Here is an 18228-nt window from a genome sequence, read left to right as displayed (position 1 = left end):
CGAAATACATTTTATGTCAAGTTGCCCATTCTACGACAACGAAAGAAATGAGCTGTTTAAAGAGGCCACCATATTTCATCCTAATTTCTCCACGTTTTCAGACGAAAAGAAAACTACTCTCCTCTTAACATCACAAAACCCACATATCACAGAAAAAGTGGGATCATTCGTCTTCCACAGTCTCGGAAAAAGAAGTCAAACTCAATAAGTTAGAACTTAGTGGCAGTAGTTAAGACTAGAGTAGACATTTGTTATACTGTTCATTATTGTCTGTCCGTCCACTCCGTGTTACATGTACATGTACTTGCAATTAGCCTACGGGCAGGAATTTGCAATAAACTTTTCATAATGTTCACCTTTTCTTAACTTCAAAATGCCGTATGCCGTATGAAATCCCGTTATTTACCAGTATCTGAGTATTGATGTTTTCCAATGATGTGATGCTATGCTAGATAGTTTAATCTATTTAAGCATGTAGCGTTAACGTTAATTTGATTTGTTTGTTGACTGTACATGACATTGACATGTATATTGGACAATTCTAAAAGAAAATGTGTATTGATGAACATGTCAGGACTCGAACTGGAAGACTTCTTAGAACCCGGCCATCTACAGGATAAAGAGAGAACAGGAACAGGAAGTGCATGCCATGGCGCGTCCTCAGTTGAACCTGCAAGGCCATCCACCAATAAAATGGCTCGAAAGCCGTGCGCAGTGATCAATGTGTGTTTCCGGCGTTCAAGTGTTATTGCCGAACAACAGGTCTACACAGGCCTTTGTTGTGCTCATAACTAGGCCTGGAGAGCTGGCAGCCATTTTCAAAAGGAAGTGGTGCCTGGTAGAGACTGATTTTCGGCCTGCCAGTGTCTGTAGGTTGTTTATAAATATTCCAACTCGGAGACTCGTCCCTGTCTGCATGCTAACATGCCGTTTGTGTGCATATTCGGTACACGGTTGTTCGGGGCCTGCGACTACTTCACCGTAGAGGAGCAGGAGATGTTCGTGCGAACCAAATTCTACCACTTCAACTTCATGCCGTGTGCCCCCGAAGAGAGGTAGCCTTTATGCCTTTTTTTGTTCACTACATGACTGTCTGTAAAAGTTGTTAGACCGCCCCCTCCCCCTAATCAGTTATGTAATCATTGTGACCATTTGTCTTCTGTCGCGCTCGCTCGCTGTGTTTTCGAAGAAGGTTTCACTTGGCCTCTACCAGGCTCCGCGGATGACTCGAAAAATAGTAGACATTGGCCATATAGAGTGAATAGTATGCTAAGGGAGTTGGCTACGGAGAGAGGGTCCAGTATGCCATCTAAAAGGCTAGGTTCCTCTCTATTCTATTCATTATTGCCATAAACTAACTGAAAAAAAACATGTACCCCCTCAAAAACTGATTATTTGCAAGGTATTGAAAGTCAGTGCAAAGTTTTAGACCTTTTTTGTAGGCCTTAGCTAAACCCATGTTGACGAACATTAATTGTACTTTTTTACTTGAATGTACAGTTTCCTGTTCGTGGCAGACGGCCGAGCTATCAAACTCCCCGAGGTGGTGGGCAGGTCGGTTGGGTGGGCGTGGCTCCGGTACCTGGCCTGGGTGGTCTTCCTCGCCGTCATGTGTGTGGCTGTCATCTTCCTAACAACGGTAAGATATATTTATAATCTATATATTGTTGTTTTCTAGTAATGCATCAGGTTCCAGTAAGTTTAACCACGTCACCTCAATTACCCATACTTACAGCATTTTCTTGCTGGTTATGCAAATGAGGTAGTTATTGAATGAATGAATGAATGAATGAACTTTATTGCTCGACAATTGTACATGGCACAATCAATACAATGGGTACTAAATTAGTCTATTCTATTCTATTCTGAAAACTATAATCACAAGAATATATGAACGTAAATGGCGTAATGATATGATATATGTTAAACGTTTCGGTTTGTTAAAATACATTCTCTCTTTTGTAAAGCGCTACATATGTATTGGCCTAAGTACGTAGATGTGGTGTCGGGACATGACATAAGTAGATTGAACATGTCTATGTTTGCCTTTGGCAAGGGTTTACTGAATTTACATGAGATCATATCCATTAATTTTCGTCTATCTACAGTATATGCGGGGCATGTCATTAAGAAATGATATTCATCTTCAATTCTATTTTGACATGAAGGACATAGTCTCTGGTTGGCTGGTATATTATGGTATCGGCCTTTTTCTATTTCTAAACAGTGAGAACTGATTCTTAATTTTGTAATGTTAACTATAAAGGATTTATTACGAATTGATGAAAGGTAGTTTTCCAACGTGAAGTCAGTTTTGACTTGTGAATAGGTTTTTAGTTTACTGCAGCTCCTAATTTCTTGTCGCCAACCAGAGAGAAATGTATCTTTTAAACGTTCTTTGAATATGTTACTAAAATGTTTAGCATCAACCGCAGGGTTTAGCCATATATTTCGGAAACCATGCCTGCACAAAATATCTTGAACATGAACAATCCAGTCTAGTTCTTGTTCTACTGCAGCATCATACGCTTTCTTGACAATTCTATCATTGGGTAAGTTATGTAGTCTAAGCCAGTATTTGATAAGTTGTGTTTGGGTGTCAATATACAATGGAAACATTCCTAGTTCGCCTCTTATTGCGGCGTTTACAGAACTCCTTGGGACACAAAGTAGCATTTTGCAGTAGTTGAGAAGAACATATTCCAACTTCAAGTCGGGTATCTCATAGGACGTTGTAGGTTGCTCTAATAAGACTTTTCGATTAGCTAACATTTTTGAGTTGTATAGAACATGTAACTTGTCATTGTACTTCTTGAAACGAACTAGAACAGGACGATTTGTTAACATATCAGATTTCTTCCCAGTACGGGCAACCTTGAGAATAACATCATTTACATTTGTTCCTAACATTGGAGTATAATTTCTGTGCTTTGATTTTCCAGTCTGCCCAAGTTACATTAGGTATTTGGAGTTTTGATTGACAGCTTCATTTTATACATAGTTAAATGCTTGCCCTTGTATGACTAGTACTTAGTAGATTTCATACTATATTTAGGCCATAGCAAGTAAATTTTTTTGGATGACATCCTCTGCAGACTCCAAATTTAGTACGCGCGGGCGAAAAAAAACAAGGCGGTCAAAAAAAACAAGATATCTACATTTTCAAACTTGAATACCATAAAGCATATAAGAAGAATTGAAGCGATAAAACATGGTATTACAACCTACAAGTTTTTTTATCCATGTTTATGGTTTATTGGTTTATTGGTATATATTGGTATATATTGGTTTATTGGTTTATCGGTTTATTGGTATATATTGGTTTATTGGTTTATTGGTTTATTAGTATATATTGGTTTATTGGTATATATATTGGTTTATATGTATTCAGTAAAACAGTAACTAACACTGATGTCAACATTTAAATCATTCTACATACATTGTATAGATCCGGGTTTGTGTAGCACATCAAGAACGCCGAGACAAGGTTTCCCGTACATTGGGCACTGGAGTCTCATGATCATGAGTCATGCAGCAGACTGGCTGTGACTAAATACTGCTGGCTCTGCTCACTTCGTCTCAACTGAAATTCTCTCTGCTATTGCTGTCCTGACTGTCTGCATGAATTTCCGTGCCTCAGAAATCTCTCGTCTTTTTATTCTGTCCTCAACAGACAGACAGACAGACAGACAGACAGACAGACAGACAGACAGACAGACAGACAGACAGACAGACAGACAGCTAGACATTGGTCTAGTCAAACCGGGCAACATTAGTTACTTCATCTGACCCTGTTATCGGATTTGTTAGGACTTCACTGCATTCAAGAAATACACATCGGATTACACGTTGTTGATGATAATGGCACAGCAATTACATATTTGTTACGGCATCTGGAATCTTTTTTGCAATGGAACTGACAGACATTTGAAACATATTGCCCCATTTTCTGTATATTGCCCGTTGCCAAAGGGTAAAAACATTGTTGTCTTTTATTTCAAAATTAGGCGAAAATCAATGCGCGCGCTGTTGTCATCCATAAAATTTACTTCCTCTGGCCTTATGAAGGATTTAGCATGATTACAATGCCACAACATCTGGTGTATTGTCAGAATCCAACTGGAAATGAAATCAAAATTTCAACATGGTGTTACCAAAGTGATGTAAATGTAGAACAGTAACCTGTCGTGGGTACACTGGGCCAGAGTGCGGGCAGCACGTTTGCTTCTGAACTCACTGCAACCTAAAAGTCTAGCTGACATTGTTGTATTCGTAATTGCAGTGAGTTGTTCTGTGTTGAAGTCAGATGGTTTATTTTGATGTGTCAAGTTGGCAGGAGTGGGTCGGTGGGAGGACGCGGACATGTAACTTGTAGTGGGCAGCTTGACACATCCTTTTTCTGTTTTTCTTCCTTTGTCTAGGTCTTGGTAAGGTGGTAGTTTAAAAAGTTATTGTCTAGTCTTTCTATACCTTTTTCATTTTGTTATACTCCAATTAAAAACGGTTTTCATGTATGACTATGATGGGTAAGGCAGTGGTCCTCAGCTGAGGTGAAGTGTGACGCCTTTTCAAGTGGCTATAGTAGTAGTGCACCATGGCTTTGTTACCACTAGTGCTTTCAGCCAACCAAACCGGTTCACCCATACTCTTCTTGTTAAATATGTTGGGTTCTTCTACTTGCAGAGGTCTGACACTTACCTGAAGTTAACACCTGAAACTTCCCCACAATTCTCTTCCAGGGACTTACAGAGGAGTTGTGGCCGTGGGCGCTGGTCGCGCTGTCTGCGGTGTTTCTGGGACTGGCCATCTTCGTCACGGTCTACAAACCTAAAGCCAGCGAAGAAAGCAAGCAGGAGTACCTGAACATGGTTGGTCAAGTGGTGGCCCGGCGCTACCGTCGCAGGCAAATGGCTGCTGCGGCCGCGGTTCACGGTGGCCCCGCGCATGAAGTCGTCGCCATCGAGCAGCCCCCATCCTTACCTGGTCTGCACAAGGACACTGTCAATGTCATGCCAATAGCTGGTAGTCCCAACCCTACCCCTGGGAATCCCAATGGTTTCCTTACCCCTGGGAACTCCAATAGTTTCCCTACCCATGGGAACCCCAGTGGTTTCCCTACCCCTGGGAACCCCAGTGGTATCCCTACCCCTGGGAACCCAAATGGTTCCCCTACCCCTGGGAACCCAAATGGTTTCCCTACCCCTGGGAACCCAAATGGTCCCCCTACCCCTGGGAACCCAAATGGTTTCCCTACCCCTGGGAACCCAAATGGTCCCCCTACCCCTGGGAACCCAAATGGTTTCCCTACCCCTGGGAACCCCAGTGGTTTCCCTACCCCTGGGAACTCCAATAGTTTCCCTACCCATGGGAACCCCAGTGGTTTCCCTACCCCTGGGAACCCCAATAGTTTCCCTACCCCTGGGAACCCCAGTGGTTTCCCTACCCCTGGGAATCCCAATAGTTTCCCTACCCCTGGGAACCCCAGTGGTTTCCCTACCCCTGGGAACTCCAATAGTTTCCCTACCCATGGGAACCCCAGTGGTTTCCCTACCCCTGGGAATCCCAATGATTTCCCTACCCCTGGGAACCCCAGTGGTTTCCCTACCCCTGGGAACCCCAATAGTTTCCCTACCCCTGGGAACCCAAATGGTTTCCCTACCCCTGGAAACCCTAATGCTGTGTAAGATCATGGCCCCCAAAGTTACAAATTAATAGCTAAAAGAAAATTTCACAGGTACATGCCAACCTTGGTCATCCTGTATAAAGGTTTGGTTTGGTTTGAACCTTTGTTTATTCATGATAAGCTCAAATCGGCACGCAGGCCGCTTTTCATTGAGGTCATGAGGGAAGAGGTAAGGGTCAGATACAATATAACAGAGATACACAGTCATTTGAGTCCTAATAACTCTATCAACATATATCATTACGTATTTATGGTACAACAATATACAATTTCTACAACATACAACATATAGTAGGGTGAAAGCTGGTTCATGGTCCGTGTCCGTTCGTTTAGTTAATTATAGTAGGATTGGTCTGGACCAATCGTAGGGAATTACGCTGGAGGAAGCGACCTCTGACCTCCGCTCGTGCCATGCTCACAACGCGAAATCCGCCGCCTCGTGCGGCCGGCTCGCCTCCCCTGCAATGTTCCGTCGGAAGCCTTTCCCCTCTCGAGCTTTCATGAAGCATTTCAACCTACCGTGCGGCGCTCCCCAACTCCCGAGGCACACGAATCTGCCAAGAAACTCGCGGGTTGCCGTCCTCGTTGGGCCCGACGCCGACTCAGACAGCAGGGCCGCGGTGTGCACTACAGCAGCGTGTATGGGCTCCCAGTGACGTTGCCCACCTGGATTCGCAGTTCTATTAAAGCTAGAGCTCCTCCCGACCCTGAGTCTCTACACTGTTCGTAATCTTTGGCGACGTCCTGCAGCGAGTTTTCTTCACCAGCCTGGGACCGCACACCCGTTCCTGCCTGCCCATAACGTCCACAGAGACAGTGAGTCCACAGCGACCGGAACGACAGCCCCCCTCGTTAACGCAGGGCCGCGGTGTGCAACCACAGTAACGTGCGGGGACTCCCAGTAACGTTGTCCACCTGGATTCGCAGTTCTAAGCTAGAGTTTCACCCGAAGACTGATTCCTGCTGTCTCTACACTGTTCGTAATCTGTGGCGGCTTTCTGCAGCGAGTTTTCTCCACCAGCCTGGGACTGCACACCCGCCTGCCCCGTGTGAGTTTCCCCGACATATACATTCTGAGCCTTCATCAAGCCTCTCAACCACCGTGCGATGTTTCCCAACTGCCGAGGCACACGAACCTGCCAAGAAACCTGCGGGTTGCCGCCCCACAATTTTACAGAGAGTCTACAACGATCGGACCGACAGCCCCCCTCCCTCACTCACTTCCCGCCCTTGAGGCGGGGTCTCGCGAGACTCCGGCCCGTGATTTGAGCAGCCATGTTTCTTCTCGCGAACCTAACAACTTATCCACGAGCTTCCACGAGCGGTAATTCCTCATCGCACGCCCTTCTCCCTTTCCACCCGTACCTACACGGTCTACAAGAATGCGGTGTGCATCTACAGCAGCGTACTGAAGGCTCCCCACTCCACGTCGATGCGACTTAACCTTCCGGTCCGACTCGGAGTCCGCGGCAGCGTCCTGCAGCGAGATCGTCATCAGCCTGGATTACTACGCACACCCGAAACTCTTGACTCTTTCCAGTAGAGTAGAGTAGATTAGAGTAGTTTAGCACAGCCAGATTGACAGTTCATCAAGATCAGCTCCAGCTGCGTGCCGAAGACCCCCAGTACCCGCCCACGGCCCACTTCACCGTACTAAGTGAGAGACTCACGCCGACGTACCCTTTCCGGTTTGTCTCTACGCTGTTCGACAGTGCCCGGCCGGTGACGTCCTGCGGCGCGTTCTTCACCAGCCTTGGACACTTTTTTATGAACTTGAATATCCAGCTACCTCCTAATTTAGATTCAGCACTACCAGTACCACTACAACTAACTACTTTTCCGCTACGCGGTTTGGGGCCCTCACTACCCTCGGCTTGGCCGTTGATGTCTCTGTACAACCATTATAAGCCTCTACCACAGAGCAGTTTCACAGATTAAAGACATCACATGCCCCAAACCGCCTAGCTTTCTCCTTGTATTGTCTATGTGTACGTAAGTGTAATTATAGTAGGATTGGTCTGGACCAATCGTAGGGAATTACGCTGGAGGAAGCGACCTCTGACCTCCGCTCGTGCCATGCTCACAACGCGAAATCCGCCGCCTCGTGCGGCCGGCTCGCCTCCCCTGCAATGTTACCACCATCCCGCCCTTGCTCCAATCTCAACTTGTATCTTAAGAACTCATAAAATTGTTTAAACTTACCAACACTGTACGTAATACATTACAGTTTGTGTTGTGACCGCCAAGACCACAGTCTTTGGCCGTTGATGTCTCTGTACAACCATTATAAGCCTCTACCACAGAGCAGTTTCACAGATTAAAGACATCACATGCCCCAAACCGCCTAGCTTTCTCCTTGTATTGTCTATGTGTACGTAAGTGTAATTTCCGTTACTTCAAGAGTCTCTTAAAGGAAGTCAGATTCGGAGCCGTACGTGTGTCTGGCGGTAGGCTGTTCCAGACATTTGGTCCGCGGATGGCTACCGAGCTACCGATCTAGTCGGTGTAACATTTGGAATACAAACCCATTATGCCTGATGACACTCATTTCATCTATCAAACCATCATCTATTCAAGCTTGTGTATGCACTATTTTTGTTTGATGATCTGGTGCAGGCTTTTGAATATAATGGCTACCTGCAACCAAGCTGCAACTATGTATGCTTTATGGATTCAGATACTGATTATCTCCATGAAAAAAGGCTTTTTCATGGAGATACTGTTTTGCGTGCGTTTGGTGTTTGTGTCACCGGATGCTTAAAATCAGCATAACTGTAGAACGTGTAGATGGATTGTAATGATAGTTGGTATGTGGGTATGTGCTGGGAGGAGAAAGGTCAAGGTCGATTTTGGGCCCCCTTGTATGTGTCACTGGAACTGCAATGGCCGATTTGTAAAAATGTTCTAAAGGAGAATAACTGAAGAAAGGAACAACAGATTTTCATGTTATTTGGTACGCAGGTAGGTTGGACAGAAATGTACACACTGTAGTGCAAATCTTGCAAAGTTAGTGTGTTTGCGTGTGTGTGCGCGTGTGCATGTTTGTGTCACCGTGTGTGTATGTTCGTGTCACCGGATGCGTAAAATCAGCATAACTATAGAACGTGTAGATGGATTGTAATGATATTTGGTATGTGGGTAGGTGTCGAGAGGAGAAAAGTCAAGGTCAATTTTGGGCCCCCTGGTATGTGTTACTGGAACTGCAATGGCGTAGTTGTCAAAATCTTTTAAGGAGAATAACTGAAGAAAGAAGCGACGGATTTTCATGTTATTTACTATGCAGGTAGCTTAGACAGAGATGTATAAAATGAACTGCAAATTATGCAAGCAAATTGGACTTAATTTGCATAAGTAATGAGGAAAATCTATATTTGCAGTGTTGTCCATTGCATATTGTGACACTACTAACAGATGTTAGTAGCTATTAATAGCGAAAGTGGGTCACTTCTCCTGGGCCCCCGACAGGTGGGGGTCATACCATTGAGTGATATAGAACGGGGGGAACTGGTTTAATAAAAAACAAAGTTTCATGGAGATTTTGGGTCCTAAGACTCTTGTTGAATTTGCTTTCATGGAACAAGAGTACTATTTTTTATGTTATTAAAGTGATGAAAGAACCGACTGAAGTAACTTTTTTGAGAAGATGCCAAGGAATCTTGATGCTTCCAAAGACTTGAAGTGAAATGGTGAGGAAAGATTATATGTATATATGTATAACATTATATGATATGTATAGTTTTGTTTTGTATTCATAGTTTGACATTAGAATATATATATCCAAATACACAAAGCATGCTGGAAGGTCTTGAACTGACTTGACTAATGCAAAAATAATCAGTGTAACTTGGATATATGACAACTGTTTTAATATGCTACATTTCAGAACTCATATGTATTACATGTATGGGAAATAGCTGTGCCAGAGTCAGTCTTTTACATGGTTTAACATGATAACCTGTCAACTAAGCTTGCAAGTGTTATAAATTTGCTGAGGCATCCTATTATCATATTTACTATATACACAGTATATACATGCAGAATAGTATTTAACAGCTAAAAATGAGTGCTGTTTTTTATCATACGTTTGTATCTAATGGCTGCATTGCATGATGATATGAAAATACAAATTCTGGTACATTGTATCTGAGTTGTCTGCTTTTTGACATTTATGAATCATATGCATTATAATGAGGGATCCTTGTTGATAGCAGGGTGTCCCTTAATTGTCATTTTACACGTCGACACTACATGCCCTATCAAAGCCTAACCTGCAGTACCGCTCCCGGCCGCCTCCAAAAGTCGAAAAAAGACAGTGAAATTGCAAAATGTCACACAAAACAATGGGATATCAAGTCCAACGATATGCTTCCTTCTTATCTTACCTTTAGAAGTGGCTGAGTATACAGTTTCTGTAAATTGTCACATTCATTGGGGCTCTGAAGGGTTAATGCATCCAAATTTCAATTCAAATTTTGTGAGTTTGACAGTCAGCAACCTGAAGGACGTCGACGTAGAAGGCAACCACCCTGTCATCAACTTCATGGACACTGTCCTCTCCGACGTGGAAGAAGTTGAACTACTAGGTCTTACAATCAGAAGAAACCTGACATGGTCTCACCACATAGACAAAATGTCAGCTGATGCTGGAAGACGACTAGGCCTACTAAGAAGAGTCTCCCCATACCTAAGTCCTAAACAGAGAGCAAATATTTACAAAAGCATGGTTAGATCGTCAATGGAATATGCTGCAACTGTATGGATGGGAGCCTGCGCCACAACCCTTAGCTCGCTAGACGCCATACAGAGAAGGGCGACCAAGATCATCGACTTACCACAGGACTCACTGCACAGCATCCAGATCCAGCCCCTAGAACAGCGGAGAAATGTTGGAGCCCTCACACTGCTACACAGAATGTACTACCAAAACGCACCAACTCTACTGAACAACCTGCTACCTGAGCCCTACGAGAAACTCCGCGGCCTGTCCACATCCCAACACAGTGCAGCCCTAGAACCTGTCAAGTCATCCTCCTCCTGGCACAAAGGAACTTTCATCCCTGCTACAGTAAAGCTGTGGAACAGCCTCCCACAGGACATTGTAAACATCAAGGACTCACAGAACTTTAAATGTAAAGTTAACGCCTACCTCAGCGCCACTCGTCAGCGCCCTGTGTAATGAACATTTATTCAGCTCTGCTGCTAAGCTGAGGTTATGGCTATTAGCATAGATAAAAAAAAAAGGAAGTGGTTGAAAAACCGCAGCTGTGTTTTTGTTTGTCTATCTCTATAGATGCATTTTCCCTCTCAATGCTGCAAGGTGTGTGGTGCAATATAACCTTGGCCGCTCGGGGAGCCCCTTGCATTGCTGAACGTTTGTTACAGCGACCTCCTGGTGAAAGAACAAGATAAAGGATTCATTGTTTATTGTACCATCGTGAAGTCTGCATTCAATTATTCATATGACCTTCGTCATCACTTCTCGCGCACTTGCATCAGTTTTGAGGTGTCCAGAAGATGTTATCCATAGAATCAAGTGTCAAGCTTCCTCTCCAACTCACTGCGATACTAAATGACGCCACTATTGTTTAGCGAAATTAAGTAGAACTGCAACTAAGGATGAAGACTTTTGAATAACATTCTGATGAAGACTTTTGAATAAAAGGTCGCAATTGTTGTGTCTCAGCCGTCATCCTTCTGACGCCCAATCGACTAAGGGTGACAACGTCTTCATGTGGATGTTGATTGGTCCAGTAAAATACACCAATCAGTGTAGACTAATATTTGCTCTGCGGGAATACATTTGTATGACAGTAAGCCTGTATGTACCATTTGAACTAGATATCGATTGGTTAATGAATGACCAGCAGTGGATGAGTCCGATGGACTTCTTGTCATCATCATTAGATTTGTAATGTCTAATTTGATTTGTTCATTTTCCAATTACCTCTGGCAATCCAGCTTTTAGATATAGGACATACATACGGATCGATCAATCGGTGCTCCCGGCAGCAAACACGGAACTCTTGTTTCATCTGTTTGTAATGAGCCTGATCGGGTACTTCATATCAAAACTCTTTGTCTGTAAAAGAGATCTAGAATAAAGATAGATTATCATTTATGAAAAAATGTCATCGATAGCTGTTATGTCATTGTAATATATCATAACAATAAATGTAAATAGTAGTGCCCACGCCAGTTTGTTCAAAAGTCTGTACATACAGTGGCCGTGTGGCGTAATGGATAGAACACCCGACTGTCAAACAAGGGGACCCCAGTTCGAACCCGGCCTGCCCCCAGACATGTCTGAACATGCGCCCCGACGTTGTGCCCTTGGGAAAGGCACTTAACGTTGGGTAACATAAATTCGTGGGGTACTTAAATTCGGGATTTTTCGAAAACGGGGTATTTAGGGATATGTGCTAGATGCAACATCAGTAATACCGCTAGAAATGCAAACTTGACAGACTAACGTATTCAGAACACTGTCTGAAAACTTCGATAAGCATGCATTAGAAGGCGACGAGGACAAAAACTCTCCGTCCCTTATTGGAACAGTCTGAGGGCTTCGTGGGAGAAGCACACTACATCGTTGTCGGCTGGTTTATAAGACAAATGTCACATCCGCTTCCTGCTAAACACAATTATTTACAAGACAACTTATTTTCTTAAAATTGCTGACCTGCAATTGGACTCTAAGTGTGATCAATCATCAAAACCTCTCTTTGTTGCTACAACCTACGGCACGTGTATTTTCCCGCCGCCATATCATTACCCAGAATCCTGTTGTCAAGCAGACGACAAAGGTTTGTGAGGAACACTTTTTTGTCTAAATGTTGCGTGTGATTGTGGACTGAGGACGATATTTTCCTCAAAGTTTGCTCCTAACACAACAAGGAATACATGGACATAGTAGTATTATCAATGCTACAGCATCCGGCTAACTTGCCATGAATAATGTACACGTTGCCATGACGGTGGATGTCGACTTTGACGTTCTATAGCTACCGACTCAACACACGGGTTGTTCCCGTAGGCCTGATGTGTGCGGTACGGCCGTTTTTTCGTGTATTTTTTTTACTTGGACACGTCTATATCCATAGCACTCTCCTCAAGCCAAGGATGGAACGAATAGCTGCTGTATAAAATGTGATTAGCGGTAAGATATTCAAGACGAATCTTCTCTCCCGAATTAATGTGCCCCCCTGTCCGACAGCACCGTAATTGTGCTTGCGGCGGACGGTAGTTTCAAGTTGAAATATTATGGTGTCAGCACGACTAGAGACAAAATCTACCATGTATATGATTAGTGCAAAGATAGTACATGATACTGACAGAATAATAGAAAAAAAGGATGGTTTATTGTTCTGCTAGATTGATTTCAGTCAACCATTATCGGAAAAATCCCGAATTTAGGTTACCCAACGTTAACACGACTTTCCTCACTTCACTCAGGTGTAAATGAGTACCTAGCTCATCTAGGGCTAGGGACGTCCCTCGGATAGGACGTTAAATGGAGGTCCCGTGTTTGGGGAGAGCCACATCCCGCGCACGTAAAAGAACCCACTAACGTTACACCTTTCGAAAAAGAGTAGGGGCATGCCCCGGTGTGCGATGGTCCAAACCTTACAGTCTGGTCTGGGCTGACATCTTGAAAAGGTGATAGTTCACCTTTAATGTCAAGCCTTCCACAAATGTGGTAAATCTGAATAAATAAATAAATAAATAAATAAATAAGTACACTGGGGAAGACAGAGAGCGCTCGAGCTTTTTGGTAAACGGTCAGCATGCATATGATCCTCTGGGTACTCTGGCTCCCAACTAGTGTTCATTTGTCGGTTTTGGACGGTAATTATAAGATTTTCCCATGATGTGATGCTATCCTAGATGTGATGCTATCCTAGATAGTTTAATCTAATTTAATTTGTATGTTGACTATACATGACATTGACATGTATATTGGACAATAAAACATTTCTAAAAGAAAATGTGTATTGATGAACATGTCAGGACTCGAACTGGAAGACTTCTTAGAACCCGGCCATCTACAGGATAAAGAGAGAACAGGAACAGGAAGTGCATGCCATGGCGTGTCCTCAGTTGAACCATCAAGCCCTCCACCAATAACATGGCTTGAACGCCGTGCGCAGTGATGTGCGTTTCCGGCGTTCTAGTGTTACTGCCGAACAACAGGTCTGTACAGGTCTTTTTAGGACTGGAGAGCTAGCAGCCATTTTCACAAGGAAGTAGTGTGTGGTAGAGACTTATTTGCGGCCTACGAGTGTCTGTAGGTCGTTACATTCCAACTCGGAGACTCGTCGCTAGCTGCTATTAGACATGCCGTTTGTGTGCATATTCGGTACCCGGTTGTTCGGGGCCTGCGACTACTTCACTGTGGAGGAGCAGGAGATGTTCGTGCGAACCAAATTCTACCACTTCAACTTCATGCCGTGTGCCCCCGAAGAGAGGTAGTCTTTATGCATTTTTCTGGTTCACTACATGTCATGTGTCAGTAGAAGTTGTTGGACTGCCCCCCTCCCCCTCATCAGTTATGCAATCTTTGCCATCTGAATATAAAGCTGTCTTCGGTCGCTCACTCGCTGTGTTTTCGAAGAAGATTCCACTCTACTCTACTCAGTATTGCCATAAACTGAAATGACATGTACCCCCTCCAAAATAGTTAAGATTGATTATTTGGAAGGTCTTGAAAGTCAGTGCAACGTTTTTGACATTTTTTGTTGACGAACATTAATTGTTACACAACTTTTGCTTGAATGTACAGTTTCCTGTTCGTGGCAGACGGCCGAGCTATTGAACTCCCCGAGGTGGTGGGCAGGTCGGTTGGGTGGGCGTGGCTCCGGTACCTGGCCTGGGTGGTCTTCCTCACCGTCATGTGTGTGGCTGTCATCTTCTTAACAACGGTAAGATATATCTATAGTCTATGTTGTTTTCTAGCAATGCATCAGGTTCCAGTTTAACGTTAACCATGTCACCTCATTTACCCATATTTACAGCATTTTCTTGCTGGTTATGCAAATGAGGTAGTTATTTGCATAATTTATGTGTATTGATTTTCCTGTCTGCCCATGTTACATTATGTAACACCAATGAAATATAAAATTGTAGTTTTGATGGACAGCTGCATTTTATGCATAGTTAAATGCTTGCCCTTGTACGACTTCTACTACAGTGACTAGTACTTAGTGCCAGGGTGCGGGCAGGACTATTGCTTCTGAGGTTTTAAGTCTAGCTGACATCGTTGTACTAGTACTCGTACTTAATTGCAGTGAGTTGTTCTGTGTCAAGTTGGCAGGAGTGGGTTTGTTGTGGGCAGCTTGACACATCATTTTTCTGTTTTTCTTCCTTTGTGTTTGTCTAGGTCTTGGTAAGGTTGTAGTTTAAAATGCTCTAGTCTTTCTACCTTTTTCATTTTGTTATACTTAATTAATATAAAACGGTTTTCATGTATGACTATGATGGGTAAGGCAGTGGTCCTCAGCTGAGGTGAAGTATGACGCTTTTTCAAGTAGCTAGTGATTATTAGTGCACCATGGCCTTACCACTAGTGCTTTCAGCCAACCAAAATATGTTGGGTTCTTCTACGTGCAGAGGTCTGACACTTACCTGAAGTTAACACCAGAAACTTCCCCACAATTCTCTTGCAGGGACTTACCGAGGAGTCGTGGCCGTGGGCGTTGGTTGCGCTGTCTGCCGTGTTTCTGGGCCTGGCCATCTTCGTCACGGTCTACAAGCCGAAAGCCAGCGAGGAAAGCAAGCAGGAGTACCTAAACATGGTTGGTCAAGTGGTGGCCCGGCGCTACCTTCACGAGCAAATGGCTGCTGCTGCCGCAGTTCACGGTGGCCCCGCCCATGAAGTTGTCGCCATCGAACAGCCCCCACCCTATCCGGGTCTGCACAAGGACAATGTCATGCCAATAGCTGGTAGTCCCACCCCTACCCCTGGGAACCCCAATGGTTTCCTTACCCCTGGGAACCCCAATGCCGTGTAAGATCATGGACCCTTAAGTTACAAATTAATAGCTAAAAGAAAATCGCACAGGTACATGCCTTGCTCATCCTGTTTAAAGGTACTAGTCAGTGTAACTACCAGTGCATGACACAAGTATAACATACATACATAACATAACATGCATGTACTACTTGTTATATTCAAGACATTGGAATACAAACCCATTATGCCTGATGACACTCATTACATCTATCAAACCATCATCTATTCAAGATTGTGTATACACTCTTTTTGTTTGGTGATGTGGTACAGGCTTTTGAATATAATGGCTACCTGCAACAATATATATATATATGTATGCTTTACTGATTCAGATACTGATTGTATTTAATTTCATGGAACAAGAGACTATTCATTTTTTATGTTTGATGAAAGAACTGACTTTTTTGAGAAGATGCCAACTGCCAAGGAATCTAATTGATGCTTCCAAAGACTTGAAGTGAAATGGTGAGGAAAGATTGTATGTATATATGTATAGCATTATATGATATGTATAGTTTTGTATTCATAGTTTGACATTAGAATTCTTATATAAATCTAGAGCATTGTGTATCCAAATACACAAGGCATGCTGGAAGGTCTTTGAATTGACTTGACAAATGCAAAAATAATCAGTGTAACTTGGATATATGACAACTGTCTTGATATGCTACATTTCAGAACTCATGTATATTACATGTATGGGAAATAGCTGTGCCAGAGTCAGTTTTTCACATAGTTTAACATAATAACCTGTCAACTAAGCTTGCAAGTGTTATAAATTTGCTGAGGCATCCTATTATTATATTTACTATATTTATACATGCAGAATAGTATTCAACAGCTAAAAGAGAGTGCTGTTTTTTATCGTAAGTTTGTATGTAATGGCTGTATTGCATGATGATAGAAAAATACAAATTCTGGTATCTGAGTTGTCTGTTTTTTGACATTTATGGTTGAATCACATGCATGATAATCCATGTTGATAGCAGGGTGTCCCATATTTAACACTACATACCCTATCAAAACCTAACCTGCAGTACCGCTCCCAGCCGCCTCCATAAAAGTGGAAAAAGACAGTCAAATTGCGAAATGTCGAACAAAACAATTGGATATTAGGTCCGACGATGTGCTTACCTTTAGAAGTGGCTGAGTATACAGTTTCTTTGGGGCCCTGAAGGGTTAATGCATCCAATTATCAATTCAAATTTTGTGAAACAAGAAGATGTTGAAAAAACGCAGCTGTGTTTTTGTTTGTCTATCTGTAGATTCAATTTCCCTCTCAATGCTGCAAGGTATGTGGTGCAATATAAACTTGGCCGCTCGGGGAGCCCCTTGCATTGTTGAACGTTTGTTACAGCGACTTCTGAAACAAGACAACCTTCCTCCTGGTGAAAGAACAAGATATTAAAAGGATTCATTGTTTATTGTACCATCGTCAAGTCTGCATTCAATTATTCATATGACCTTCGTCATCACTTCTCGCGCACTTGCATCAGTTTTGAGGTGTCCAGAAGATGTTATCCATAGAATCAAGTGTCAAGCTTCCTCTCCAACTCGCTGCGATACAATGACGCCTGTTGTTTAGCGAAATTAAGTAGAACTGCAACTAAGGATGAAGACTTTTGAATAACATTCTGATGAAGACTTTTGAATAAAAGGTCGCAATTGTTGTGTCTCAGCCGTCATCCTTCTGACGCCCAATCGACTAAGGGTGACAACGTCTTCATGTGGATGTTGATTGGTCCAGTAAAATATACCAATCAGCGTAGACTGATATTTGCCCTGCGGGAATACATTTGTATGACAGTAAGCCTGTATGTACCACTTGAACTAGATATCGATTGGATGACCAGCAGTGGATGAGTCCGATGGACTTCTTGTCATCATCATTAGATTTCTAATGTCAAATTTAATTTGATTTGTTCATTTTCCCATTACATCTGGCAATCCAGCTTTTAAATATATGACATACATACGGATAGATCAATCGGTGCTCCCAGCAGCGAACACTGCTATATGTTCATTGGCTAGCGTAACATGAATTGCCCAATCAACATACGCAGCTACAATGCCGTTGAATGCAAGCTGGGGCACATTTTTTAGTTTGGCTAATAGAGCAACGTAAAATCGTATCGGCAATATTACTGTGACGTCATGCTTTTTTTTTTATCCGCTTGGTGACGCCCTGACATGTTGCAGTTTGGAGTGGTAAATTGTGGACATTGAGTTGTTCTTGGGCGGACCGGAGTTGCAAAAGTATACAGTGAAGATGAAATTGATCAAATGGTCTGATTTGAACCTTGAACGGGGACATCTCGATTTAGATGATCAATGATCACGGATAATTGCATTTATTCTATTCTAAAAAGATCAGTTCCTTAAATTTCAATACATTTAGGTTGGCAGTAGACTTAAACAAGGAGGTTATATAGATACTTAAAGAAGCAAACTGTGTGACTAACTACATATCGAGTCAAGTTTGTCAAAGGTCAAAGTACACGGGGTGACTTCTGTGCCTCACGTGCTTCCTTAGTTC

At 43.0% G+C, this 18228-nt stretch overlaps 2 protein-coding genes across 2 annotated transcripts; both read left to right on the top strand.

Moving 5' to 3' along the window:
• The first annotated feature begins 740 nt into the window (after positions 1–740).
• LOC136430650 (proline-rich proteoglycan 2-like) lies at positions 741–6016 on the top strand. The gene is made up of 3 exons (XM_066421430.1): positions 741–1055; positions 1501–1639; positions 4740–6016. Exons 1-3 carry the CDS (start codon positions 925–927, stop codon positions 5682–5684), a joined length of 1215 nt encoding a protein of 404 aa, XP_066277527.1. The 5' UTR covers positions 741–924; the 3' UTR covers positions 5685–6016.
• Positions 6017–13795: 7779 nt separating this feature from the next.
• Positions 13796–16620, top strand: LOC136430654 (uncharacterized). The gene is made up of 3 exons (XM_066421435.1): positions 13796–14148; positions 14463–14601; positions 15346–16620. Exons 1-3 carry the CDS (start codon positions 14018–14020, stop codon positions 15688–15690), a joined length of 615 nt encoding a protein of 204 aa, XP_066277532.1. The 5' UTR covers positions 13796–14017; the 3' UTR covers positions 15691–16620.
• Positions 16621–18228: the final 1608 nt, after the last annotated feature.

This window comes from Branchiostoma lanceolatum, chromosome 3 (assembly GCF_035083965.1).
Source record: "Branchiostoma lanceolatum isolate klBraLanc5 chromosome 3, klBraLanc5.hap2, whole genome shotgun sequence".
NCBI lineage: Eukaryota > Metazoa > Chordata > Leptocardii > Amphioxiformes > Branchiostomatidae > Branchiostoma > Branchiostoma lanceolatum.
This window is presented reverse-complemented; position numbering and strand designations above follow the sequence as displayed.

Bases quoted from the DNA above. Each gene is read 5' to 3' on its own strand.
- LOC136430654 (XM_066421435.1), top strand. From the start codon at position 14,018: ATGCCGTTTGTGTGCATATTCGGTACCCGGTTGTTCGGGGCCTGCGAC. The intron at 14,149-14,462 runs GTAGTCTTTATG...TTGAATGTACAG, and splicing joins CCGTGTGCCCCCGAAGAGAG to TTTCCTGTTCGTGGCAGACG. The intron at 14,602-15,345 runs GTAAGATATATC...ATTCTCTTGCAG, and splicing joins CTGTCATCTTCTTAACAACG to GGACTTACCGAGGAGTCGTG.
- LOC136430650 (XM_066421430.1), top strand. From the start codon at position 925: ATGCCGTTTGTGTGCATATTCGGTACACGGTTGTTCGGGGCCTGCGAC. The intron at 1,056-1,500 runs GTAGCCTTTATG...TTGAATGTACAG, and splicing joins CCGTGTGCCCCCGAAGAGAG to TTTCCTGTTCGTGGCAGACG. The intron at 1,640-4,739 runs GTAAGATATATT...ATTCTCTTCCAG, and splicing joins CTGTCATCTTCCTAACAACG to GGACTTACAGAGGAGTTGTG.